This window comes from Charadrius vociferus, unplaced genomic scaffold (assembly GCF_000708025.1).
Source record: "Charadrius vociferus isolate BGI_N301 unplaced genomic scaffold, ASM70802v2 scaffold332, whole genome shotgun sequence".
NCBI lineage: Eukaryota > Metazoa > Chordata > Aves > Charadriiformes > Charadriidae > Charadrius > Charadrius vociferus.
This window is the reverse complement of record NW_009647418.1, coordinates 2,563,043-2,583,397: the sequence shown is the minus strand read 5'-3', so window position 1 is coordinate 2,583,397 and position 20,355 is coordinate 2,563,043. Positions and strand designations below refer to the sequence as shown.

Below are 20,355 nucleotides of genomic sequence, written 5' to 3'. Positions count from 1 at the left end.
TATGAATGAAATGCCCAAAAATATTACACAAAGATGGTAAAAGCATTTTCATTGTAATTCCTGAGTTCAAGCTAAAAGGAGTAATACAAAGAGAACAGTTGGGCTTTTCAGAAAATGCTTTGTCTGTGTCACTAAAATGAGCCTGTTCAATCTGGATGGACTATGAGGCCTTCAACGGCCAGTTATGAAACTACATGTTCGGTGGCCTCTTTCTAGAGCCTCTTGATCCAGGGCTGCAGAAAGGTGGCAAGGTTGGGGGAGAAAAACGCTCAGGACCATGTTTTCAAGTGATACCTCTTTTGGACTTCCTTCCTTCAAAGGGTCTTGCTTTGAGATGACTCTTGGTTCCATCTTATTTTCAGGGTGCTGGTCATCTCCTGACTCAGTTGGGATTCTGGTATGCACCAGTGCAAAGGCAGGAGGCCTGGAACCTCCCACTACAATGTAGCCCTAAAAATTCACCCCAGAGCCTACATTTCCAAACCACGTGAGGTGACTCACAGAATGAAGCGGAGGCAGAAGCAAGCACTTTAGCTCAAGGTATTTGTTCCTCTATGCTAAGCAGTAGGCAATTGTGCCTCTCCAAAGACAGTGTACAAGAACTCAGCCATACTACAGAAGATTTTGGGAAGTCACATGCTTTCTTCTCTCTTTTTTTAAAAGGTTCATGAAAGAAAAGAATGGTTAAATGTCCAAGGTGAGTCACAGTGTGAGCTCAAGTTGTGCTACATCCTCATTCCATCTTAAAACCAGTATAGTTGTTGACTGCTTTGGGGTAAGTATCTCTAATTTTCCACCTGCAGCAGCTTGGGATGATGGCTCTGTCTTCCAGATCAAAAGAGCCAAAGCGCCAGAGAATGTATTGCTTGTAAGCCAGGTGACGCAGCTGGTTGTTGATATTGCCATCCTTCAGGTCCAGAAAGGGTTGTCTGTAGAGAAGGGCTTTCTTCAGGGTGTGACTGGACAGCACCAGCTGCTGAAACCAATGGGAGGTTGTGATGCACTGCCCTTTTTTCCTTCGGCAGCAGAGCTGCTCGTGGTACTTCTGCGTTGGCTGGCATTTGCCACAGCAGCACCACTTTGGGCAGTCTGGGGAAGAGGCCCTTTGTCTGAGAGGTTGCCCCAGCTCGTATTCCTCATTATCATTGTTCTCGTTGGACTCACTGGTATGCATCGGCTCAGATTCCTCATTATCATGGTTCTTGTTGGACTCGTTGGTGCAGCAGCTGCCAGCATGACAGAATATCACAGGGTGGCTCTGCAACAACAATTCCCAACATAAATTAAAGAAAACAGCACTTGCTGCTTCATCCAACCACAGAGTGAATTTACAACAGCGATTCTCACCATTGGCTTTTTCATTTGACACAGTACAATAGGGATAATAATGATAGATCAGCAGATCTGGAGGAGGATTGTCTTTCTGTGTTGCCAACGCCCACCCTAGCGAAATCGAATCGACACCTCGCAAGTTGTTGCAACACCAACGCACTCCCGCTGGCACATACCCACCACAGGAAAACAGCAATTTTCAGCTGACTCTAGAAATACATCCTCTGGTCACAGGACCTATTAACTTGAAGGGGACAATAGGAATCTAGTTTTAGCCCCTCAGAATCTAATCTGGAAATATAGGGGGGTGGAAGTGGCGGAAACCCAAATCAGTTTGGAATGACATTCCACAGTTCTCCCTTCTGAAGGAGGATCCCAAAGGTCAAGTGTCTGTCTTTACCTCAACAATGCTACCTTGAGCATGCTGCAAGCTTGTTTTCAGAGGCTTCTTTATCAAGGTAACATGTGGCTCATCAACATAAGACACATACATCACCTGTGCAGAAGAAGAAATGAGCATTGTCAGCTGGAGTACTTGGAGAGTGGGGGACAAACACAGCATAGATCTGACCTCAGGGCTTGGTTTTTACAGTCTGTACTCCAATAACAATCTCCTGCAACTGCATGTTGCAAGGGCCCATATTTCCAATATCTAGGATAGCAAGGACATGGGGAGCTGCGGGGCCAGAAGGAACAGGAAGACAGGTATGGAACTAACTGTAGTAGTCTGGTTGTGCAGGGCCTGTCCTCTTCACTCTTCTTTAAAAATGCATGTCTAAAATGCCAGGGGATTAGTAGAGGCAGCCTAGATAAATAACCATTAATGTCTTGAAAAAGAGGAAGAGGCAACAGAAGTTGGCAGGGAAGAGTCTTTGAGCAATGCCCTCTTCATGGAAAACCCTTTCATGACATCCTTTTGCTATTTTGAAGGATCGCTGTTCCCTGCAGGTTTCCCTGATAGAGCTGGTGTGACTCTGCCATGCCAAGGTTGTGTGTAGAGCCCACTGTACTCCTGCAGTGCATGCCATGCACAGCTCCATGGAAGCTTCCTGGATCAGCTGCATTTTTTTATCCATAGACCAGCAATTTACATTCTTTACCTGTCTTGGATTCAGCACAATCTCATACTTTTTCCTGTTGTAAATTTTGTAGAATGGTGACTTGCTGCAGCTGGAGCAATTAACAACAAAAATGGCAATTTCAATGGCACTCACAACCTGCCCATGAAAAAAAAAGCAAGTAGTGATTCCACTTTCTTAATGAGACTGTATCTCCAGAACTTGATTAATACAAAAAATGAGTCTCTTACCAAACCGAAATAGGAGATCATGGACCCAATGTTTTTAATGAGTTCAATGCTGTTAAATTTTCTACCCTTAAAGAAAGCAGAAAAGAATAACTGGGAGGCAAGATCTGTTACCATTCATCCAACTTTTCTCTTTTTGTCTCTTCACAATGTATCTCTGTCTCTTTACAATTCAATCAATCCCAAAATTTCATAGAAGATCTCAGACACTTTGCAGGGGAGAATAAACAACTTGAGAGGGAAACGGTGGTGACACATGGGGTTCATGACAATAACATCATGTCATGACCATACCTGTTATTGCCTCAGTCTTAAACAACAATCCTGGTTCTCTCCCAGCCCTGCCATTTCATCCTCAGCTTTGCTCTCCTATGCTGCTCAGTTCAGTTTAGATCTACTCATCCGACATGACTTCCATCCCAGATTGATGGACAGGAGAGAGGAGAGGGGTATATGGCAGAAGTGGGGCAAAGAAAATAGCAAGCTTTCCTCTCCCTCCACAAGGAAAAAGAATTGCATTTACTGTGCCGAATACAAGAACATCAAACCGTATTCCATAGACTTTGAAAAGGGTTCTCCGCTCCTTCTCATGTAGCTCGTAGTACTTTGCATATCTGCAAAAGAGTAAATGAAGATCTGTGCAGCTTCCCTGGGCAATGTAATGCCATAAAGCTGCAGAACACAGAAAGAGGCGTAGTTTCTTCTCCTTTCTTCCTCCAGTCCTTTCAGCCTTCTGAAATGAAGGTGCTGAGGCCAGCTTGATAAACAGTATTTTGCCCAGCATCTGACCTGGCAGTCTAAACTAAATTAATACATATATAGACATGTAGACAAATTAAAAATCCCACTAATGTCCAATGAGTGTTTTGCTGTGTCAATTCAAATTGGAACCTGAAGCTGCAGAAAGAAATTCAATCACAGGTAAAGCAGAGAGAAAACCCCAGAAAGGTTATGTGAAGTGCTGGCAATGACAAGAGTGTCCATGCTCTGAAGGCCTTAATACCATATTATCCAAGACCAACTCAGAACTGCTGAGCACACTTCAGCATGCTCGATATCAGCCATTTTCTATTCTTTGATCAGTAGACAGTTGCAAGAATCATGTGGGCCTTTACTAACTTCCAGTTTCTTATTCCGTCAAGAACACGACCCTCCTGATGCACAGCTCACATCAGCTTACGGATCAATAAGCAGCCACAGAGCATAGAACAAAGAGGTCTTTTTAAATCTGACAATGAAAAGCTGGCAGTACAGACAAAATAATTACATGAAACTGAAAGACATTCCAAAACAGAGAATGGTATTAATATCCAACCTCTGATAACAACCCATATGTCTTCTGCTTCAGACGTGCTGTCAGGGCTTAAAGTGCTGTATTGCTCTTGACAGGTTTACCTGAGTGATCTTTAAGACCTGTTCTCCATTTAGATAAATAATTTGAATGGGAATTTGCTTAGCCAAAGGGACGGAAGGTTAGTTCCAGGGGTGGCAGGTACTCACAGATGACTGTCATTGCTAATCAAAATTTGACTTATAGTTGATCGCCTGTTCAAGTACTGAAAGAGTAAACTGTTTAAGAGGTTATATCTAGTGTAAATGTCATCAGCTCAGACCTCTGCTTTCTAGCATCTCCAGGTACTCATTCAGATGATAGAGATATCTAAAGAAAAATACATTTTCCTCCTGTCCTTTCTCTTTGCGTTCAGTCCCTGCTGTTCTGCTTTACCACTTGATGCTAACAAACCAGCCCAGAGTGAGCTTTTACTTGATTCCACTCTCTCCTGCACATCCTACTGCAAGCGAAGTTTGGCAGACTTTCAGAGTGCTTTTAATCAGAGTTCCCTAGATCATGCGATCATTTGCGTCCCATTTACCGCAATCTGATTTGTATTCTCTGAAGGCAGTGAATCACTCAGAAAAAAGACTGTAATATGTTCCGCTTTCTCCTTGCTTGCACAGACTTGAAATGCCCTTTTTCCTGTGCTGACTGGTTCCATGGTCTGTGGCCAAGACATGCTTTATTGGCCAGCTCTTAGCCTCTGAAGCCTGCAGGTCAGTCAGGTTTTATTTGAAAGTTTTTCTAACTCTTTCCAGGATCAGAGGTTTTCTCTAGCCCTCAGGGTAGAGGTTATTTCACATCTGCTCTTGGTAGCATAGAAGCCTTCTCCTCTGTAACAGCTTTGTGCTCAGAGCTTACCTGTTAAGAGCTTTCTTGATCACTGGCTGAAGCTTTTCTCCCTTGCACTTCAAGTAGTTCTTTTCTTTTGGAAGGCTAAAGCCTGTTTCCATTTAGGTCTATCACAAAATTCCCTTTGGAACTGAGATGAAATCAACAGGGCTCTGTGCAGACAGAGGTTATAAGCTGCTCATAGTAGCTTTCCTGACTTCTAGGACAGCTAGACCACAGCGGAAGCAGCATTCTATACATGCCCTGTTTCTGATGCTCTTTCCCAAAATTTTCTCCTGCTCTTGATCTTTGTTAGCTGTAGGACACTGGGCCGGATGGACCTCTGATATGATAATATTTTACATTCTTATGACATGTCCCTGATGTCAAAAAAGTTTTCAATGTATTAATTGTAATATCATTTCTAGCTCTCCCCCCTTACTCACTTGGGTACTTTCACTGAAAGCAGCAGCTCTGTTTATACAAGTTGGCATAGACTAGCTCAACAGTGTGGCAGGGTTTGTGCATGTTCTTCGCCAAAACATCCATGTTTGTTTTAAATAATATTATGCTCCATCTATTCACTGCTCTTCAACTTTCACTGTCTTTGCTTTTTAAATTGCTGCACTGAACTACTCTCCTCCTCTTTTTTTAATTTTGGAGACATTAGAGAATAACATTTCTTTGCCAATAAACCCCTTCATTAACAGATAGAGAGTCATGCCACCAGGATGTGGTCTGTCATCATGCACACTTTCCCAGCAGCCTACGTTTTCAGACCAAGCTCACTTCCTGCAGCACCTTTCAGCTGAACTGCAGCAAAATAATTTTGCTACAGACCGGTACTTCGATGCTTAAAAGATAACAATTTTTGGGCAAACACATTCTTGGCATTTTGACCCCAGCAGTTAATCTGACACTAAACAGCCTCAAAACTACTCTACTATCTTCTTCCAAAAACCACCTCAGAAACTGCTTTGCCTACAAAAATGCATTCAACAGAGAGGTTGCTAGCTTCAGCCTCGCAGCACTGTCTTGCTTTTTCCTTGTGATCTCCCCCACCTCCTGTCTGTGGTCGCCTTGTCAGAGGGAACACCTATTTGTTCTTTGTTTGCACAGCTTCAGCACAATGCAGCTTGGAATACGCTGGCAGCTCCTGTACAGTAATGGCACTCACGTTAGCATCACAGATGTATGAAAACCCACAATGTAATAATAACCATGCCACAAGTGTTGTTACACAAGAGTTTTGACCTAGATCTGAGGGACAATTTTAGTTTTAACCATGCTGATAAGCATTTGATAAATGCTTTGTATAACTATTTAGAACTGGAGTCATGCAAGATTTTTTGTCAAAACTTCTCATAAATCTGCTGTATGCACACAGAATCAAAAGCTCAAATTTGCTTTTGGATAAATCTTGATTCAGTGAACTGTGGGGTTACCCAGATGGAAGAAAAACACTGTTATTTTATTTGTGTTAATTGCCTTGGGAAACTCACAAGTTTAGGTAGTTTCAAGCTTCAATTGCCATATGGTAGAATCTGCCCAAACTCTTCTCTCTGTTAGCTCCCAGAATACTTGTTGGAAATTTCTAGGTCTTTCAACACAGAAGTAAAATCTACTGCAATACAAGCACGCTCATTTGGAAGATGACCATGATGATACACCTATACAACTGCAGTAGCTGCAGGTTAAGGACGTGACTACAACAGTGAAGAAGACGAATCAAACACCTTGTCATTCCAACTCATTATTCCTCACACCTCATGACATCTTTTCTTCAACTCAGAAAACACACAACTTCATTTATATAACAGTTTTTACCTGATGTGGAATCCAGGCTTTATTTTTTGGTCATCGAGGCGATGGAAATCATACTTTGGACTGCAGTCGTAAAACCAGCTGTCCAAGTTACAGTCCCAGTTAATCTCAATGGCAATAATTCCTCCCTAGAAACAGACACAGTAAGCTTAGGGACTAGTGCTGTGATTGCTGTCTGTGCTAAACTGCTGCTAAAGTCAGCGGAGACTTGAGGGATGCCATTGGCAGGGACACATCTCTAGAGACACGCTAACTCATAAGCAACATTTGCCAATCAATAAGTCTTCTCTAGAAGGAACTTAGTTACGTCAGCTAGAAGCTATCATTCATTCAGGCCTTTCCTATCTTCTATTTCTCTTCACCTTAGTAGCACAAGTGTGGATGTAGCTGATATACTGTGACGATCATTTTGCTGCTTTAAACTATGTACAGGCTCAGACCAAAAGTCTGAGTGCAAGCCTAAGTTTTGTAGGCACCCAGTCCAAATTTTTTATCTTGAATGCACTGTGCCAGGCTAAGAACCAATAAATGTGGCTCACTTGATGACTATGGGCAGGACACTTTGTCTCTGCTTCTATTCTACCCACCTGTCAATATTCACTTTCTAGAGGTATGGCTGGATACTGCATTAAGGGCATTTGGCTCAATACCCTAAAGAACAGAGTGAAAATGTAATGGCAAAAATAAATGCTTTTTGACCCTGAATATAAGCTGCCATTTGTGCTGGTCTGACTTTTGAATGATTCCCCCATGATTTAGTATCTGCTTGAGTAGAATCAAAAGATGACCGCGAGTGACAGCCTTGCATAGGCCCTATTTAAATGCACTGTGCTTTGTAAATGGGCCTCTACATGCTAAAATAGTAAAAAAATATCAACTCTGTCAACATGGGTTCCATCACGTGAGATGTTAACCACATTTAATTTTTGAAAGTTGGGGTTACTTTGCTTCTCACACAATCAGTTTCTAAACCTAGAACCATTCCATTATATGGCAGACAGCAAAACATGCAGGAAGAGAATAAAGAAAATGTTTTAACACTGAACATGAAAAAAAAAAAATGATACCACAGACCTTTACTGCCATTTCAGAAAAATTCTGGTTTGCTTCCTGAAGGATATCTCCCAGACGGAAAATTGGACAGTGCGGGGAAGTTATCTTGTTGTATGTGCAGGAAATATTTAAATTTGGTGGAAAATTTAGTCTGTGAAGAACACACACAATTGTTTACATTTAAAAACAAGCTGGAGCAGCTACAGATACAGGTAAGTGACTTCACGTGTACTAGAACCTGTGGTAAATGTGCTCGGTTTGTAAGTATATGAGCTTTTGGTTTTGTACCTACCAGATCTATATATCCCTACCTGTGATCTGGGAATCAAGATGAATTCTTTACTCTTTGGATATTATCACCAGCAAAATTTTACTTGTGTAAACTAAACACTTTCACCTTATAATTTGAATCGCACGTCTGTTGTGCTATATTTTAGTGATTTTACCCTAACAGAAACCAGTATATCTGAATGAACAATTCTGTTGTCCAGTGCATGAGAGAAATAGAGTTATGCTGGGAGGCTCTGTCCCCAAGCTCCCCTTATTTCTCTTAGCTCCTGAAGGATTAATAGGGCTAAAGAATTAAAGAAACTTTAATTTGTCACTCAGGCAGATATAGCCCTGAATGCATAGGCTTTTTAAGTAAAGAAGGCGCCAGTTTATACCATCATTTTTTTCAGAGTACAACTACTTACTCTTCAGAAAGCACTGAGGAATGTTTGCACTTACACGGTGTAATTAAATTTTGGGAAGTTAATATTGTTCTTTATTAGCACAGTGAAGTCTTCAGAACTCCTCAGAACAGCAGGCCTAAAAAAGGAATATCAAATTAACAAACTTCTTTTACTTGAATACATCAGCTAATGTTATGCTACTTTACTATTACCTGGAAAGCTGTCAGTAGGAGGAATACGTTGCTAAGAATAACAGATTGAAATACAGGGAGTTAGGTGGCTCAGGGCATCAAGAAAGATATAGGTGGTTTTCTTAGTTTTAGTTATAAATTGTTCTCTCTCTATTGCACTTGTTTGTGCCAAGCCTAACTGGGGTCTCTACATGCGGCTGAAATACGATCTCAGGAGACTTCTCATATAAATCTTGCTATAGAATAGTAGTAAGAAATTACATCATTTGACAGCTGGTGATTTCTGCACAATGAATTGGCCGTTTCATTGCAGGTTGCCAGACAGGTGGCCATTTACACCAGAGCTGCACAGCTAGTAAGAGTATAAGAATGAGCCAGGATGTCTCTGGAAGTCAAGTGTCCAGTCACATCATCAAAAGTTGTCCTGCCTTCCTAGCAGATACCAGTTTGAGGACTTGCCCTGCAGTGGTTTGTGTCACAGTGGTTTGTGTCATTAAATATGTAGGTGGAATGCAAACACAATGGAAAGCAGGCTGCCTGTCTGACCCTTCCTCAAAAGAATGATTTCTCTGAATCTAACGTGCCAGGAAAGAAGGAATTTTCCCACAAGCTGCCAGCTGGATAACCTTGGCCTCTACTGTGTAAGACAACCTCTGCTACAGTCCAGGACTTGCCAGGGCTATAGGAAAGTAAGAGATACAATTTTTGGCATTGTTTGTCTAGCATAGGGATTACACTGAACTGGAATATTGGCATTGTTCCATTTTAAGAATGAGCCAGGAGTATTTTAATTTCCATCAAGACAGCCACTCCAAGGAGGAAACCCAGTCTGCACAGCAGTCATCCACATGAAGGACAGTGCTTCTAAGCAGGGAATATTTTTCCTGTCATTGTATTTCAAGCAATGCCTTTGCATCAGAGATCTGTGATGACAAGAAGCACATTAGCTGGATGACATGCAGCTTCCATGAAGGACTTCTCATGAATGTCTTCTAAACCAAGTCAATGAATGAGACTTGACTGCAAACCAAATTAACATTTGTGGATGCTACCTGGACAGAAGTCATGCATGAATTTCAGTGTATAACAGTCAAGACATTAATATGTATGCTAATTTTTAAAGAATTAAAAATGAATGAACCTATAATGTGAAACTTCATAATTCACCCACTGGGAAGCATCTGGAATCTGATGCAAAGCTCTTCTGAAAAAGGTGTTATAAACACCTGCCCTTCAGCCAGCTAATCTGACAACCGTGCCCTGCCTCAGGCAGAAAAGAACAATCAAAAATAAAAGAACCTTCTTGCCGACACGCAATGCCTTTGTTCAGCTGCTGCCATAACTAACAGGAAGGAAAAGGAGGCCGCCTGTATAGTTCATGAAACTTACCTTTCAGAGAAATTTGGACAATAAAGACAATCATGGGTGTAACCAATGCCCAACATTGCTACCTCAGTGTCTCAGCCAGATGCCAAAGCTTCCTGGGCTCTGACCTTGGTCTTCTGTATCATTTTGGCAGAAAATAAACACTCAGCTTTGCTTTTTAGTGATTCCTCATTTTTTCCTTGCCAATGGAACTTGTGAAGGAACTTTATACACCAGAGGTTTGGATCAAACATCTCATCCATTATTTTTGGTCCCTGGTAGTAACCGACTACTGGCACTTTAGAGGAAGGTTAGGAAACGAGACAGAACGTGTCAACTGTGCAATGTAATTAAAAGCAAAACTCCCTCTGTAACTTACGCAGTAGTGAGCCTACGCAGCGTGACATTTAAAATTGACTAGCAGTCACTGAAACTTTATAAAAAAACCCTAGGATTTCATTAACTCAGGAAGCTCATGCATATCTTTCCTGGATGCTGTATGAACAATTACAGCCTTCCTGTTGTTGGACAAAGCCTTTTTCAGATCACAACTCTGTCCGCAAGTGAAGGGAATGAAAATTCCTTTAAATAGCTGAAAAAAACTCAGCAGAAGGAGCTGTGGGAGGCATTGTGGGCTTTGGAGAGGACCTGGCAGTGGAAAAATTGCTCAGTGTCTGCAGAAACACCCAAATTAGGGAAAAGATGGGATATATACATAGAATCGTGCTTGCATCTTTTAAAATCAATGAGTTAATAAAAGTTATAATTGACCTAGTTTCTTACACATGTATTTCAAAACTGGTTGAGAAGAACGAAAATTGATTATCATTTGCTCTGTAAGAGTATAATTTCCATCATTTCAGTTGAAATAAAATCTTTTATAAATTTTTTTCATGCTTTGACTGATACAGAATAGGAATAGAACATTTAATCTTGGAACGCTGTACAGTCATGGGATTACAAAAAAAGATGGCTACAAGACCCCTCCCTCCTACTCTCTAGGTCACAGCAGCATTGTTCCGTGGAATCTTTTTCCTAGAGTTTTCTTCAGCTCACTATTACAGATTGCCAGCACTGAGGTTTTCATCATCTACGTAGAGAGGATGGAGAGACTGTTCTTCAGTCTGAGGTGGATCCCCAAACAATAGCCTGCAGCACAATGTACAGACAACCAAGCTACCCTACTGTTCCGGGAGGTGGAAACAACCTCACAGTGATAAATGAGACCACAAAGAACTTCTACACCATAGAGCCCTAAGCCTTGGAGAAGAAAACCCCAAGTTCGGAAACTTTTTTTTTCTGTTACTGATTAAACCTATCTTACGTGAATGCATTTTCCTTGACATTTGAATTAATGAGCCAAATGCCTCTAGTGAATTCAAGATGAACCTGTGACATCTAAAACTGTTTCTATGGCAGCTGCATGATGATACAAACTGGAGGCTATGACTTCACTGCAGAATCATACATCAGGACAGATTGTTAGAATATTTAGATATTATAATGAGCGTTAACAGTATGGCTATGAAGGAAACAGCTGTTTTACATACAAGATCTATATGTGCCTAGGCAAAGGGATTATCCTAAAATTTCATGACTTTGTCAAAGTAAATCTTTCTTTAGATATAAAAAACATGCAGATATCTCTTTCACTTACTCAGGGGGTGTTTCCATGGATTTCACAGGGCACCATGCCCTCACCTCACAGGTTTTAACAGTTGCATTATAATTCACACATCTTCCTGTTTGAATTCCTGTAGGGAGACAAGCTCTTACTTAGCAAAGACAAGAGTTTTTGTCATTTAGGAGACAGTTTCAACTCGTCAGTGGATTCCTCCTCAAATGTAAGATTGGGAACTTGACATTTCAGATTGTTGCAGCTTTCTATAGGAGGAAGCTGTAAGAACAACTACCCAAACCATGGTCCTGCCACACCTCATCAGTCCTTATTTAGCAGTTAGCTTGGGTCAACAGTGCTTGTCATTGTTTGGGCTGACGGTGAAGTAATTTCCTTCACAGTTTTATATGAAGTTACATATCTGAGTCTTGGGATAAATCGAGAAACCAACTGTTTCAGTCAAGTTTAATTCAATAACGTGAGCAAATTAAACAAGGATATAAAGATGGGCAGAAAATCTTAATTCTTTCTGCACTCCTGGAAAGTCAGCATTTTCTGTGAGGGTTTAGTCATTACCAGGGAAAGTGGTAATCCAGCCAGAAGCCCAAATTCAGGGAATCTCATTACTACAAAGAAGTCACATAGCAGATGAAAACAGTACGATGCCTTCCGGACAACTGGTCCCAAATAAAGGACACAAGTCCCCTGACTTATTCTGAGAACTACCTAACCATCATAGGGGTGTTACAGACCCTTCAAACAGATCCTGCTGTTACTCCACTTCCTAAGCAGCCACGGAGTTCAATGGGAAAGCGCTGTGGTTTGGCCCTCATTCACACCAGTCTGTATTGCTTCATCTCTCCCCTTCCTCTGCTCCTTCTCACTGTTTCTCCTTTTAGTAAGGGCACACACAAGCTGGTAAGAACTCTGTTTTGTGGTTTTGAAAATATGTTCTCAGATATCTCTTAGGATTCTGTACTCTTCTACTGCAATTCTCCAAGTTGGATCTTCCACATGCTGCACTGATCAATAACGCAATAGAAGATAGTACCCACAAAAAATATTTCATTCTGAAAACGCCATTTACTTACCATTACTGTGGATATCTGCTCTCCCTTTTTCACAGGACTCGTCTGAAGAGCAAATAGCTTTGGTGAAGGGATACTGGAAAAAATTTACATAAAAGAGCAATATAAATATCTCCCTCTCCACACCTATGCAAAAAGTCTTACTCAGCTTCAATGTAAAAATATCAAATAATAAGAAAAAATAACAATGCAGAGCAGGTATAACCCTTACTAATTATTTGGCTTATATGAGATAAAGGCTCAGGTACCTGCAAAACCAGAAAAAAAGCCCTTTCCTTGCTTACAATAACATTTCCCTTTATTATTTATGTCTTTTCCCATTTTTCACACTCTCTCCTATAATATTAAGCACAATAAATGTAATACTGGACTACTTAATTCTTTGTTTACTAACAGTCCCATATACACTGCCAGTGAAAGTCAACTTGTACTTGGGAACTACTCTGCAAGGTGCCACTTTTAGGCCAGCCAAATGAAGAGGAGAGCTGCAGCTGATGACCAGGTTTGACCTACAGAAAGGAAGGAAGGGGACATGTAGGAATGAACAACAGCAATTGTATGCTGTAAGAGCACCATATTAGCCGAGAAGCTGAGAGCAATTTTGTAGCTCCATCATTCCTTCAGGTTCTCCTCAAGAACAGCAGCAATGCCAGAGAAACTGGACAGCAATCACCAGCCTGAATGCCATCATCTCCTGAAAGTGATGCAGATCAGTGTGGCTGCAAGTTCATTTGTGCGAGGCAAAGTCACAACTGCCAGTTGATTCCCCAAGAAAGAAAAGGAGCAATTAAACTAGATCTTGCATGGTATCTGCTGAGATACAGACATAAAGAGCAACAGTGTTTGCTTGTACCGCACTGCTCCAAGGACAGTTAAGTCTTTTACATCAACATGCATTCGATACGTCATAAGTATAAATCACAAAACATATTTACCTCTGGGCACGTCTGTTCACTCTGATTCTCTGTCTTAATGATGTTGGTCATCACGAAAAAAGAGTTTACCGCCTACACAGAGGAAAGAATATGAATCTGACTGACATTCCACATACTTGATTCAGACCTCAGTCATTCCAGATCATCACCTGGAAGGACAACAAGGCTGTTCCTGCTCTACCTCCCCCTGATATACATTCAGATTCTATCCAGCTCAAACAGGAAAAGCCAGGGACATCATCAGGGCAGGAATGAGCAGCCAGAGCCAAGAAGGCACTGAAGTTTGTTTTTTTTTAAACTGGCATTACAACCAAGAAAGATACACCAGCATTAACTGGTAACAACACTACTGTGTTTAGTAGAGCTATATTGGAGTGAATTTGTTCCTAGGTTTGCTATTAGCAAAATATTAAACTGATCATGTAAAAATTGTGTAACAAACAGCACCACAGAAATCTCATAAAAGAGGATTTTTTTTTCCCCTTACATTAAGAGAGGAGGGGAAGATTTGGCTTTAAACATTGCTGTCTCCAGTGTAATCACATTGAATGGTAGGATAAAGACATGTCAGGAAAACAACAGATGTATCAATGGAAGTTGAATACTAGACTGACATTAAATTAAGACTTGCCTGCATTGGTATAGTGTATTCGGCTGTATCCCAGATCCTGTTGTTTGCGTAAGCTACTCCCTTCATGCTAGTGCGAACTGAGCTGTTAACTTCATCCACCTCCTGATAGAGTCTGTAAGTGATGATTACAAAACTGGCCAGACAAAACAGAAAGGACAAATAAGTGCTTAAGAATAAAATGGGTCAGCTTCTTTGTATCATTCTTGGACAAAATGCACTGCAAGATTAAAGTCAGATGGACATTTTCAAGTAATTGAGAGCCTTTTTGTGTGAGATACATGTATTGGCTGGACCAAAGTCTGCCTTGGTTTCACTTTTGCAACTTTTGGCTTTGTCAGAAATGAATTGATATATGCAATATGAGAATTTCTATTTTCCCATCCTAAATGATATAGAAAACATGAGATGACATCCTGGCCCTTCAGATGCCATTTGTGAAACACCAATTAACTGCAACAGGGCTTGATGTCACCCAAAAATTTTCACCCATGCTGTGTTGTTGTGTACCTAGACTTTGACTTTTTCCATCACAAACGGTAGCGTCCTCTCTACATTTTTTTAAGAGAGCTTAAAATACTTAGTCAACTTTCCACAGTGACTATTTTTGTGCCTCATGCTGGTTGCTTCAAAAAACTTGACCTAACGTTTTTGCTTTCTCGTGAATTGAATGTGTTAATAAAAGACTCATCTAACTCATAAAAGCACCATCAACTTTGAAAAACTTCTGTATGTTCAGAAGACACTTTCCATACTACATGAAAGTGATATAAAAGGTTTGCTTTGAAAAACAGACCAGAAGAGCTAGCACCCTTTCAGTTTAACAACAGACTGTTCTGGCAGGGATAAAATAGTATCTGAAGAACAGAAATACAGAGCAAGTCATCAACATTCCTTTATTTATATTGTCTATTATAATAGCATTTCAGCCTTTTCCTTCTGGAGAACAGTGCTTTGGGATAACCATGTTGTTGGAAACTGGCAGTGGGAACCCAGCTCTGAGCAGCAGCAGGTGGGTAGAGTACCTTAGTAGAATCATAGAATCAGAATTGTTTGAGTTCGAAGGTCATCTAGTCCAACCCCCCTGCAATGAGCAGAGACATCTTCAACATTTTCATTAAAGTAGTTTTAATTTTCTTTTCAATCCATAAGTCTCTCATTCTCTTCTCTCCTCTGAAGGGAGATGGTTTTCCTTCTCTGAAGGGAGAGAGGTTAAAGAGAGCATCTGTTGTTCATTGAGCAGCCAGCTCAGCTCAAACCACAACAATTGGGTTGCTCAGAGCCCTGTCTAACCTGACCTTGAATGTTTCTAACCTGACCTTGAATGTTTCCAGGGATGGGGCATCTACCATCTCTCTGGGCAACTTGTTCCAGTGTTTCACCACCGTTATTGTAAAACAATATTCTTCCTTCTATCTAGTCTAAATCTCCCCTCTTTTAGTTTAAAGCCATTACCCCTTGTCCTATTGCAACAGGCCCTGCTAAAAAGTCTGTCCCCATCTTTCTTATAAGCCCCCTTCAAGTACTGGAAGGCTGCAATAAGGTGTCCCTGAGAGGGAGAAGTAAGGCAACTTCAATTTCCTGCAGATTTGATTCTTTGTGAGATTGGGATCAGTGTGCCCAATGTACTGGCCTGCTGCCCTCCCATGAGAATGAAACCAACTTTATGAACTTTGGCAGACTTTGTTCAGCAAACACTTATCACTGAGAACAGGCCTAGTTTGGCAGCAAAGAGGAAAATCTGCCCTTTAGAGGCAATTAATTATTGCATATTCCTAAAACATCTGATTGTTCTTGAAATCTGCTGCAAGAGGTGACTCGCCATTTCATCTACCCTGAATAAGAGAGTATACAGAGCAGACTCTAATCTCAGAAACACTGGTGTAAATCTGAGATTATTCGGTGGAGTTATTTTGGATTTTTCAGACAAGAAACAAAACCAGTGTGACAAGAAACAAAATTGCAAGTGTTTTTTAGAGGAAGCTTAGTTAACTCTGTTCAAGCAACTCCACCTTGTTAGATAACATCCTATGCTCTACTCCCACCACAAAGTTCCCACAACCACATCCATCTTCCAAGAATGATCTAACACCAGATCAATGATCTTGTTTGCTGCCACAAAATTCAAAGTGCTGAAAGCCAACCAGACAACCCCCAATACAAGAAACATTTGCTCAAGTACAACACAGCACCCCATCACTGTGCACTTACCAAATAGCCAGAGCAACAGTTATATAAAGGAAACCTTTCACACATCCACATGTAACACTCTGAACGCGTATGTATTTTGGAGAGTCGTACTGAGTCAGGCCTTCCAGCCAGCCACGTACACCCATTGCTAGCACTTCCTGAAAGGTACTGACTTTTGAAAATCGCAACGACTCAACTACTTGGTATTGTCTTCTTCCACCCCTGCATCCTTCTCAGGCTACCCCACTTAAAGGCACAGTCAGAAACCTGTATGAGAATGGTACCACAAGCATTTTAAAGAATGGCAACTGATGGCATCAAGAGCTGCCTGAAGACCCACACCCTTTGGTTTGTTCACAGAAAAAGCACCAAATTTCAGCCTGGAGCTCCAGAACTGATTGCTCAGCGCTGTTCATGTCACCTTCTGTTGATGGAACCATCACTCCTCAGTACTACCGGACTTTGCCAGTTGGAAGTAACACTGGGACAACTGTAGAGATGAGGCTAAACAGATGAAAGCTGGTGTCACACTGACCTCCTTCTGAGCCTGACTCTCCACCACCCAAAACCCTGCACCAGCGCAAAGAAGATGACCAGACTGGTCAGATGCATGCAACGCCCACTTTGCAGGTGTAGCAATGGCGATGCAAGGCACAGGGCAATGGTAAAGCAAGCTTTTGGGTCATCAATGGCCACTGAGATCTCCAGTTTCTTATCTCACATTGGCACAGGACACCATCCTATTTGGTCTTAGATTGGTCATGGGATTAAAAGGGAGTGACAAAGTCGCTATTCCTCTCAGCAGAGCCAATACACCGCACATCCTTTGGCTGCAGCCTCTTCTACTCCACAGTAGCTGGACAAGCTACTGCTTGCCATGCACAAGCCAGAGCTGGTCAGTGTGCTGCAAGCCCACTGCATCTGGTTCAGGGGTGAAGGAGCAGTTGTGAGGCCACCATCTGACACTGTAAACACAGGAGATGGAGCTGTAAAGATGCAGAGCTGTAAATCTCAGGCTCAGAATCCGCACGACAAGAAGTTTGGATCGGAATCCATTAGATCCAGACTAAAAGGACCAGGGTCCTCTCTCTTGCAATAGAAGACCCACAGAGGCATAAACTATACAAACCCTACAACACAGATCTAATGGTTTTCTTCCAATCCTTTAGTATTTTAAATCACCTAGGCTGCTGCCTATGGCTGTAGTCATGACAAAACATTCAGGACCAGACAGGCTTCTTGGGTATCGGTATTGTCTTAGATGCTTTAGCACATAGGAACAAGTCACATTCTGCACAAACAGGCTTAATTTTTTCAGACATCAGTGATGACTTCTTAGGCTTTTGCTGACCACAGTCCTCACTGCTAGGGTTGGTATTAGTCACACTTTTGCAAGCAAAATCCTGCTACATCATAACAACTGAGCAAGTAGGAACCAGAAACAGACCTGGGATGCATTTAGGTGCTGGAATAGCCACAAAGAAATGGATGTTTAATATAACACAGTCAGACCTATGTGTACATACACATGACAATATTTATAATAAAAGACACAAACAGGAGGGCTCAGATTGCATAAGCGAAGCAGAAGTTAAGTGTTGTCTTCTCTTCCTAAATACTCGTGTTTTCACATTAATGTCCTCCATCTGTTTGGGATCTGACCTCAGCAGCTCAGCCGGACGTATTCATCTTCTTGCCTATGATGTTCCCATATAAGGTGATCTCTCTTTGCCTGTGGAGCACGATTTTGATTTGCTCAGGTTTCGTTCCACTCTGATTTGCTGGCCTCCACGGTCGAGCTCTCTCACAGTTTTGCAAGGCAGTCATCCACACAGCAGTAGCTATAAAGGGAGAAGAAAGTCGGGAGGGAGTAATGAAGCTGTGCCTGCAGATCCTTTAGATCTGGAGAGTTTATTTGCAGGCTCCATTCTCTTTCTTCTGCACGTTGCCTCTGCACAATCTCTTTTCAATATGCAGCTTCCATAAGCATTTCCCAAACAATATGAAACGTAAGCCCCCCTATCCAGAGAACTGGATGGAACGATAGGGCTGAACTTTTATAATAAACACTCATGTCATTAGGAAACTTTGCTTGAAACTCTGTATCACTCTCCATGCAAACTAACTTGAGAATTTGGAACATACACCCAGAATTCTACAACAAATATATATGAACACTGGCCTTTGATTCTGTAAGACTTGATCCAGATACCACATCACTCCAACTAAGATAACTTAAGACAAGCTAAGCGTCAAACAAACATCTAAGCTGCTTCCTGTAATATTTACCCGAGGCTGCACTGAAAGCTATCATCTCTTTTAAGTCTGTGAAGATTCTGTTGTGATACAGAGGTCAAGACACTGAGCTAAGCCTTAATTTTTTAAGCAGTAAGTTGGAAAATTCACATACCACTACAGACTGTAAATATCAAGCAGCTGGCAGGCAGCCTGGGGTAGCAGTGTGACTACTTTGCGCTCCATGTACAAATAGCACAAAACTGTTGGAAAAAAGGATAATGAATACCTACAACTTTAAAGACAACACAGGATCCCACATACTTTCCCCAAGTTGGGAAGTCACATAGAACTGGGCTCCAATGTATGATTTTGCTCCTGCCTTTAATCAATTGAGATTTCAAACAGTCCAGCAAGCCAGAGCTCAGCCAGTCTAGTTCTTATGATGACTGGTCATGGAGGTCTCCTTCCCCAAAAGTCAGAACAATCAGGCTTCATGGCTTTCCACCATGACACAGTGAAACAATCTCACTCTCTTTTTTTCTTCTTATCTTGGTATTTTCTGAAGTTTTTAGATATCCTTCCTCTTCTTTATCTGTTGCCTCTGTAACGTTACAGAGACATGAGAAGAAAGGAACAGTCCTTTACTCTTGGAAAGCAGAGGGACTGAAATAGTTTCACGTAAAGAATTTCAGAGCAGCACACTCCCACTGTACCCAGCATAGATCCCTCTCCATCCTCAGCACTGTAAGCACAATCACTCTCTCGGCACGAGGTCTGAAGAGAGGATGTGTAACAGTATTTACAGAAATGATGTTTCTCTAGCATTAAGTGGTGAACCCACATCCACCGCTTCCTATTAGCTATTAATGCAGCCTACAGGGAGCAGACCTGGCCCCCAGCACCTCCACAGGAAATACTGTTTTCATTTGCTCTGTGTATTCTATATGCTCAAAATACTCATCAGAAGAAAAGTGTAATTGATACCAGGAAAGCATGTCAAGGGAAAGTAGATCTCTTCTGGGAACTTGTAGGTAAATACAATTCCTAAAGGTCAGTATACAGACTGAAAGCACAAAGGAAACATGATCTGGTTTTAAAGTTCAAATCCAGGAGTCAGGAGACTTGGATTATGTTCCTGGCTCTACCACAGCTTTCATACACAATTACAAGCAACCCACCCATCCCCTCTGCAACTTAGTTTAGCCAGTTGAAAGCTAGGATACCAATGCAGTGTCACTTTTCAGGCTTCCCATGAAGACCAGTGAATTAGCATTTTATGAAGCTTTTTCTGCTCCTCAGAAAGAAAAAAGATAGACGCAGTGCTTAGAATTGCAAAGTATTACATTTATGATTGCTATTTACTGAGTCAAATTCTGCAGTGATTTACAACCTGTGCATTTCAATTGGCACCAATTTAATATGACTCACTGCATATTTTAATCCATCATCTGTGGATTCACATGGGATTCTGAGACTATCCAAGAAGCTAATTACAACAGCAGAGGCTCCAAAATCCACGTATTTAAGGTCTAAGCATGGGTTTTGAAGGATTTGCAACAAAAAACTTGCAGATGGAAAGTTACACATTTCACAAACAAGTTTCATTTTAATGTATTTTTGATTGTTTTGTAATTTTGAAGCTCCTGTCCTTATTTCAGATTTAGCATAGCTAGCACTATGGATTTATTGCTACTTTGAGGCACACTGACAATTGATCTTCAACCCTGAGGACACAGATTTGCCATA

The 20,355-nt window shown here is 41.3% G+C and overlaps 1 protein-coding gene across 1 annotated transcript; it reads right to left on the bottom strand.

The window, feature by feature from the left end:
• Window positions 1-733: 733 nt before the first annotated feature.
• Window positions 734-16,517, bottom strand: P2RX7 (purinergic receptor P2X, ligand-gated ion channel, 7). Its single transcript, XM_009880282.1, has 14 exons — window positions 16,393-16,517; window positions 14,185-14,317; window positions 13,554-13,625; window positions 12,622-12,694; window positions 11,570-11,666; window positions 8,412-8,492; window positions 7,704-7,833; window positions 6,633-6,757; window positions 3,162-3,252; window positions 2,642-2,707; window positions 2,433-2,549; window positions 1,733-1,828; window positions 1,171-1,258; window positions 734-1,116 (listed from the first exon to the last, which is right to left on the bottom strand). Exons 1-14 carry the CDS (start codon window positions 16,515-16,517, stop codon window positions 734-736), a joined length of 1,677 nt encoding a protein of 558 aa, XP_009878584.1.
• Between the last annotated feature and the right edge of the window lie 3,838 nt (window positions 16,518-20,355).

What these genes read in the sequence shown, in the direction of transcription:
- P2RX7 (XM_009880282.1), bottom strand. Translation starts at nt 16,517, where the DNA reads ATGGGTGTACGTGGCTGGCTGGAAGGCCTGACTCAGTACGACTCTCCA. An exon ending in AATACACTATACCAATGCAG is followed by an intron (nt 13,626 to 14,184) that starts GCAAGTCTTAAT and finishes TCCTCTGTGTAG; the next exon opens with GCGGTAAACTCTTTTTTCGT. An exon ending in ATGTTCTTGTATTCGGCACA is followed by an intron (nt 2,708 to 3,161) that starts GTAAATGCAATT and finishes GCTTTCTTTAAG; the next exon opens with GGTAGAAAATTTAACAGCAT.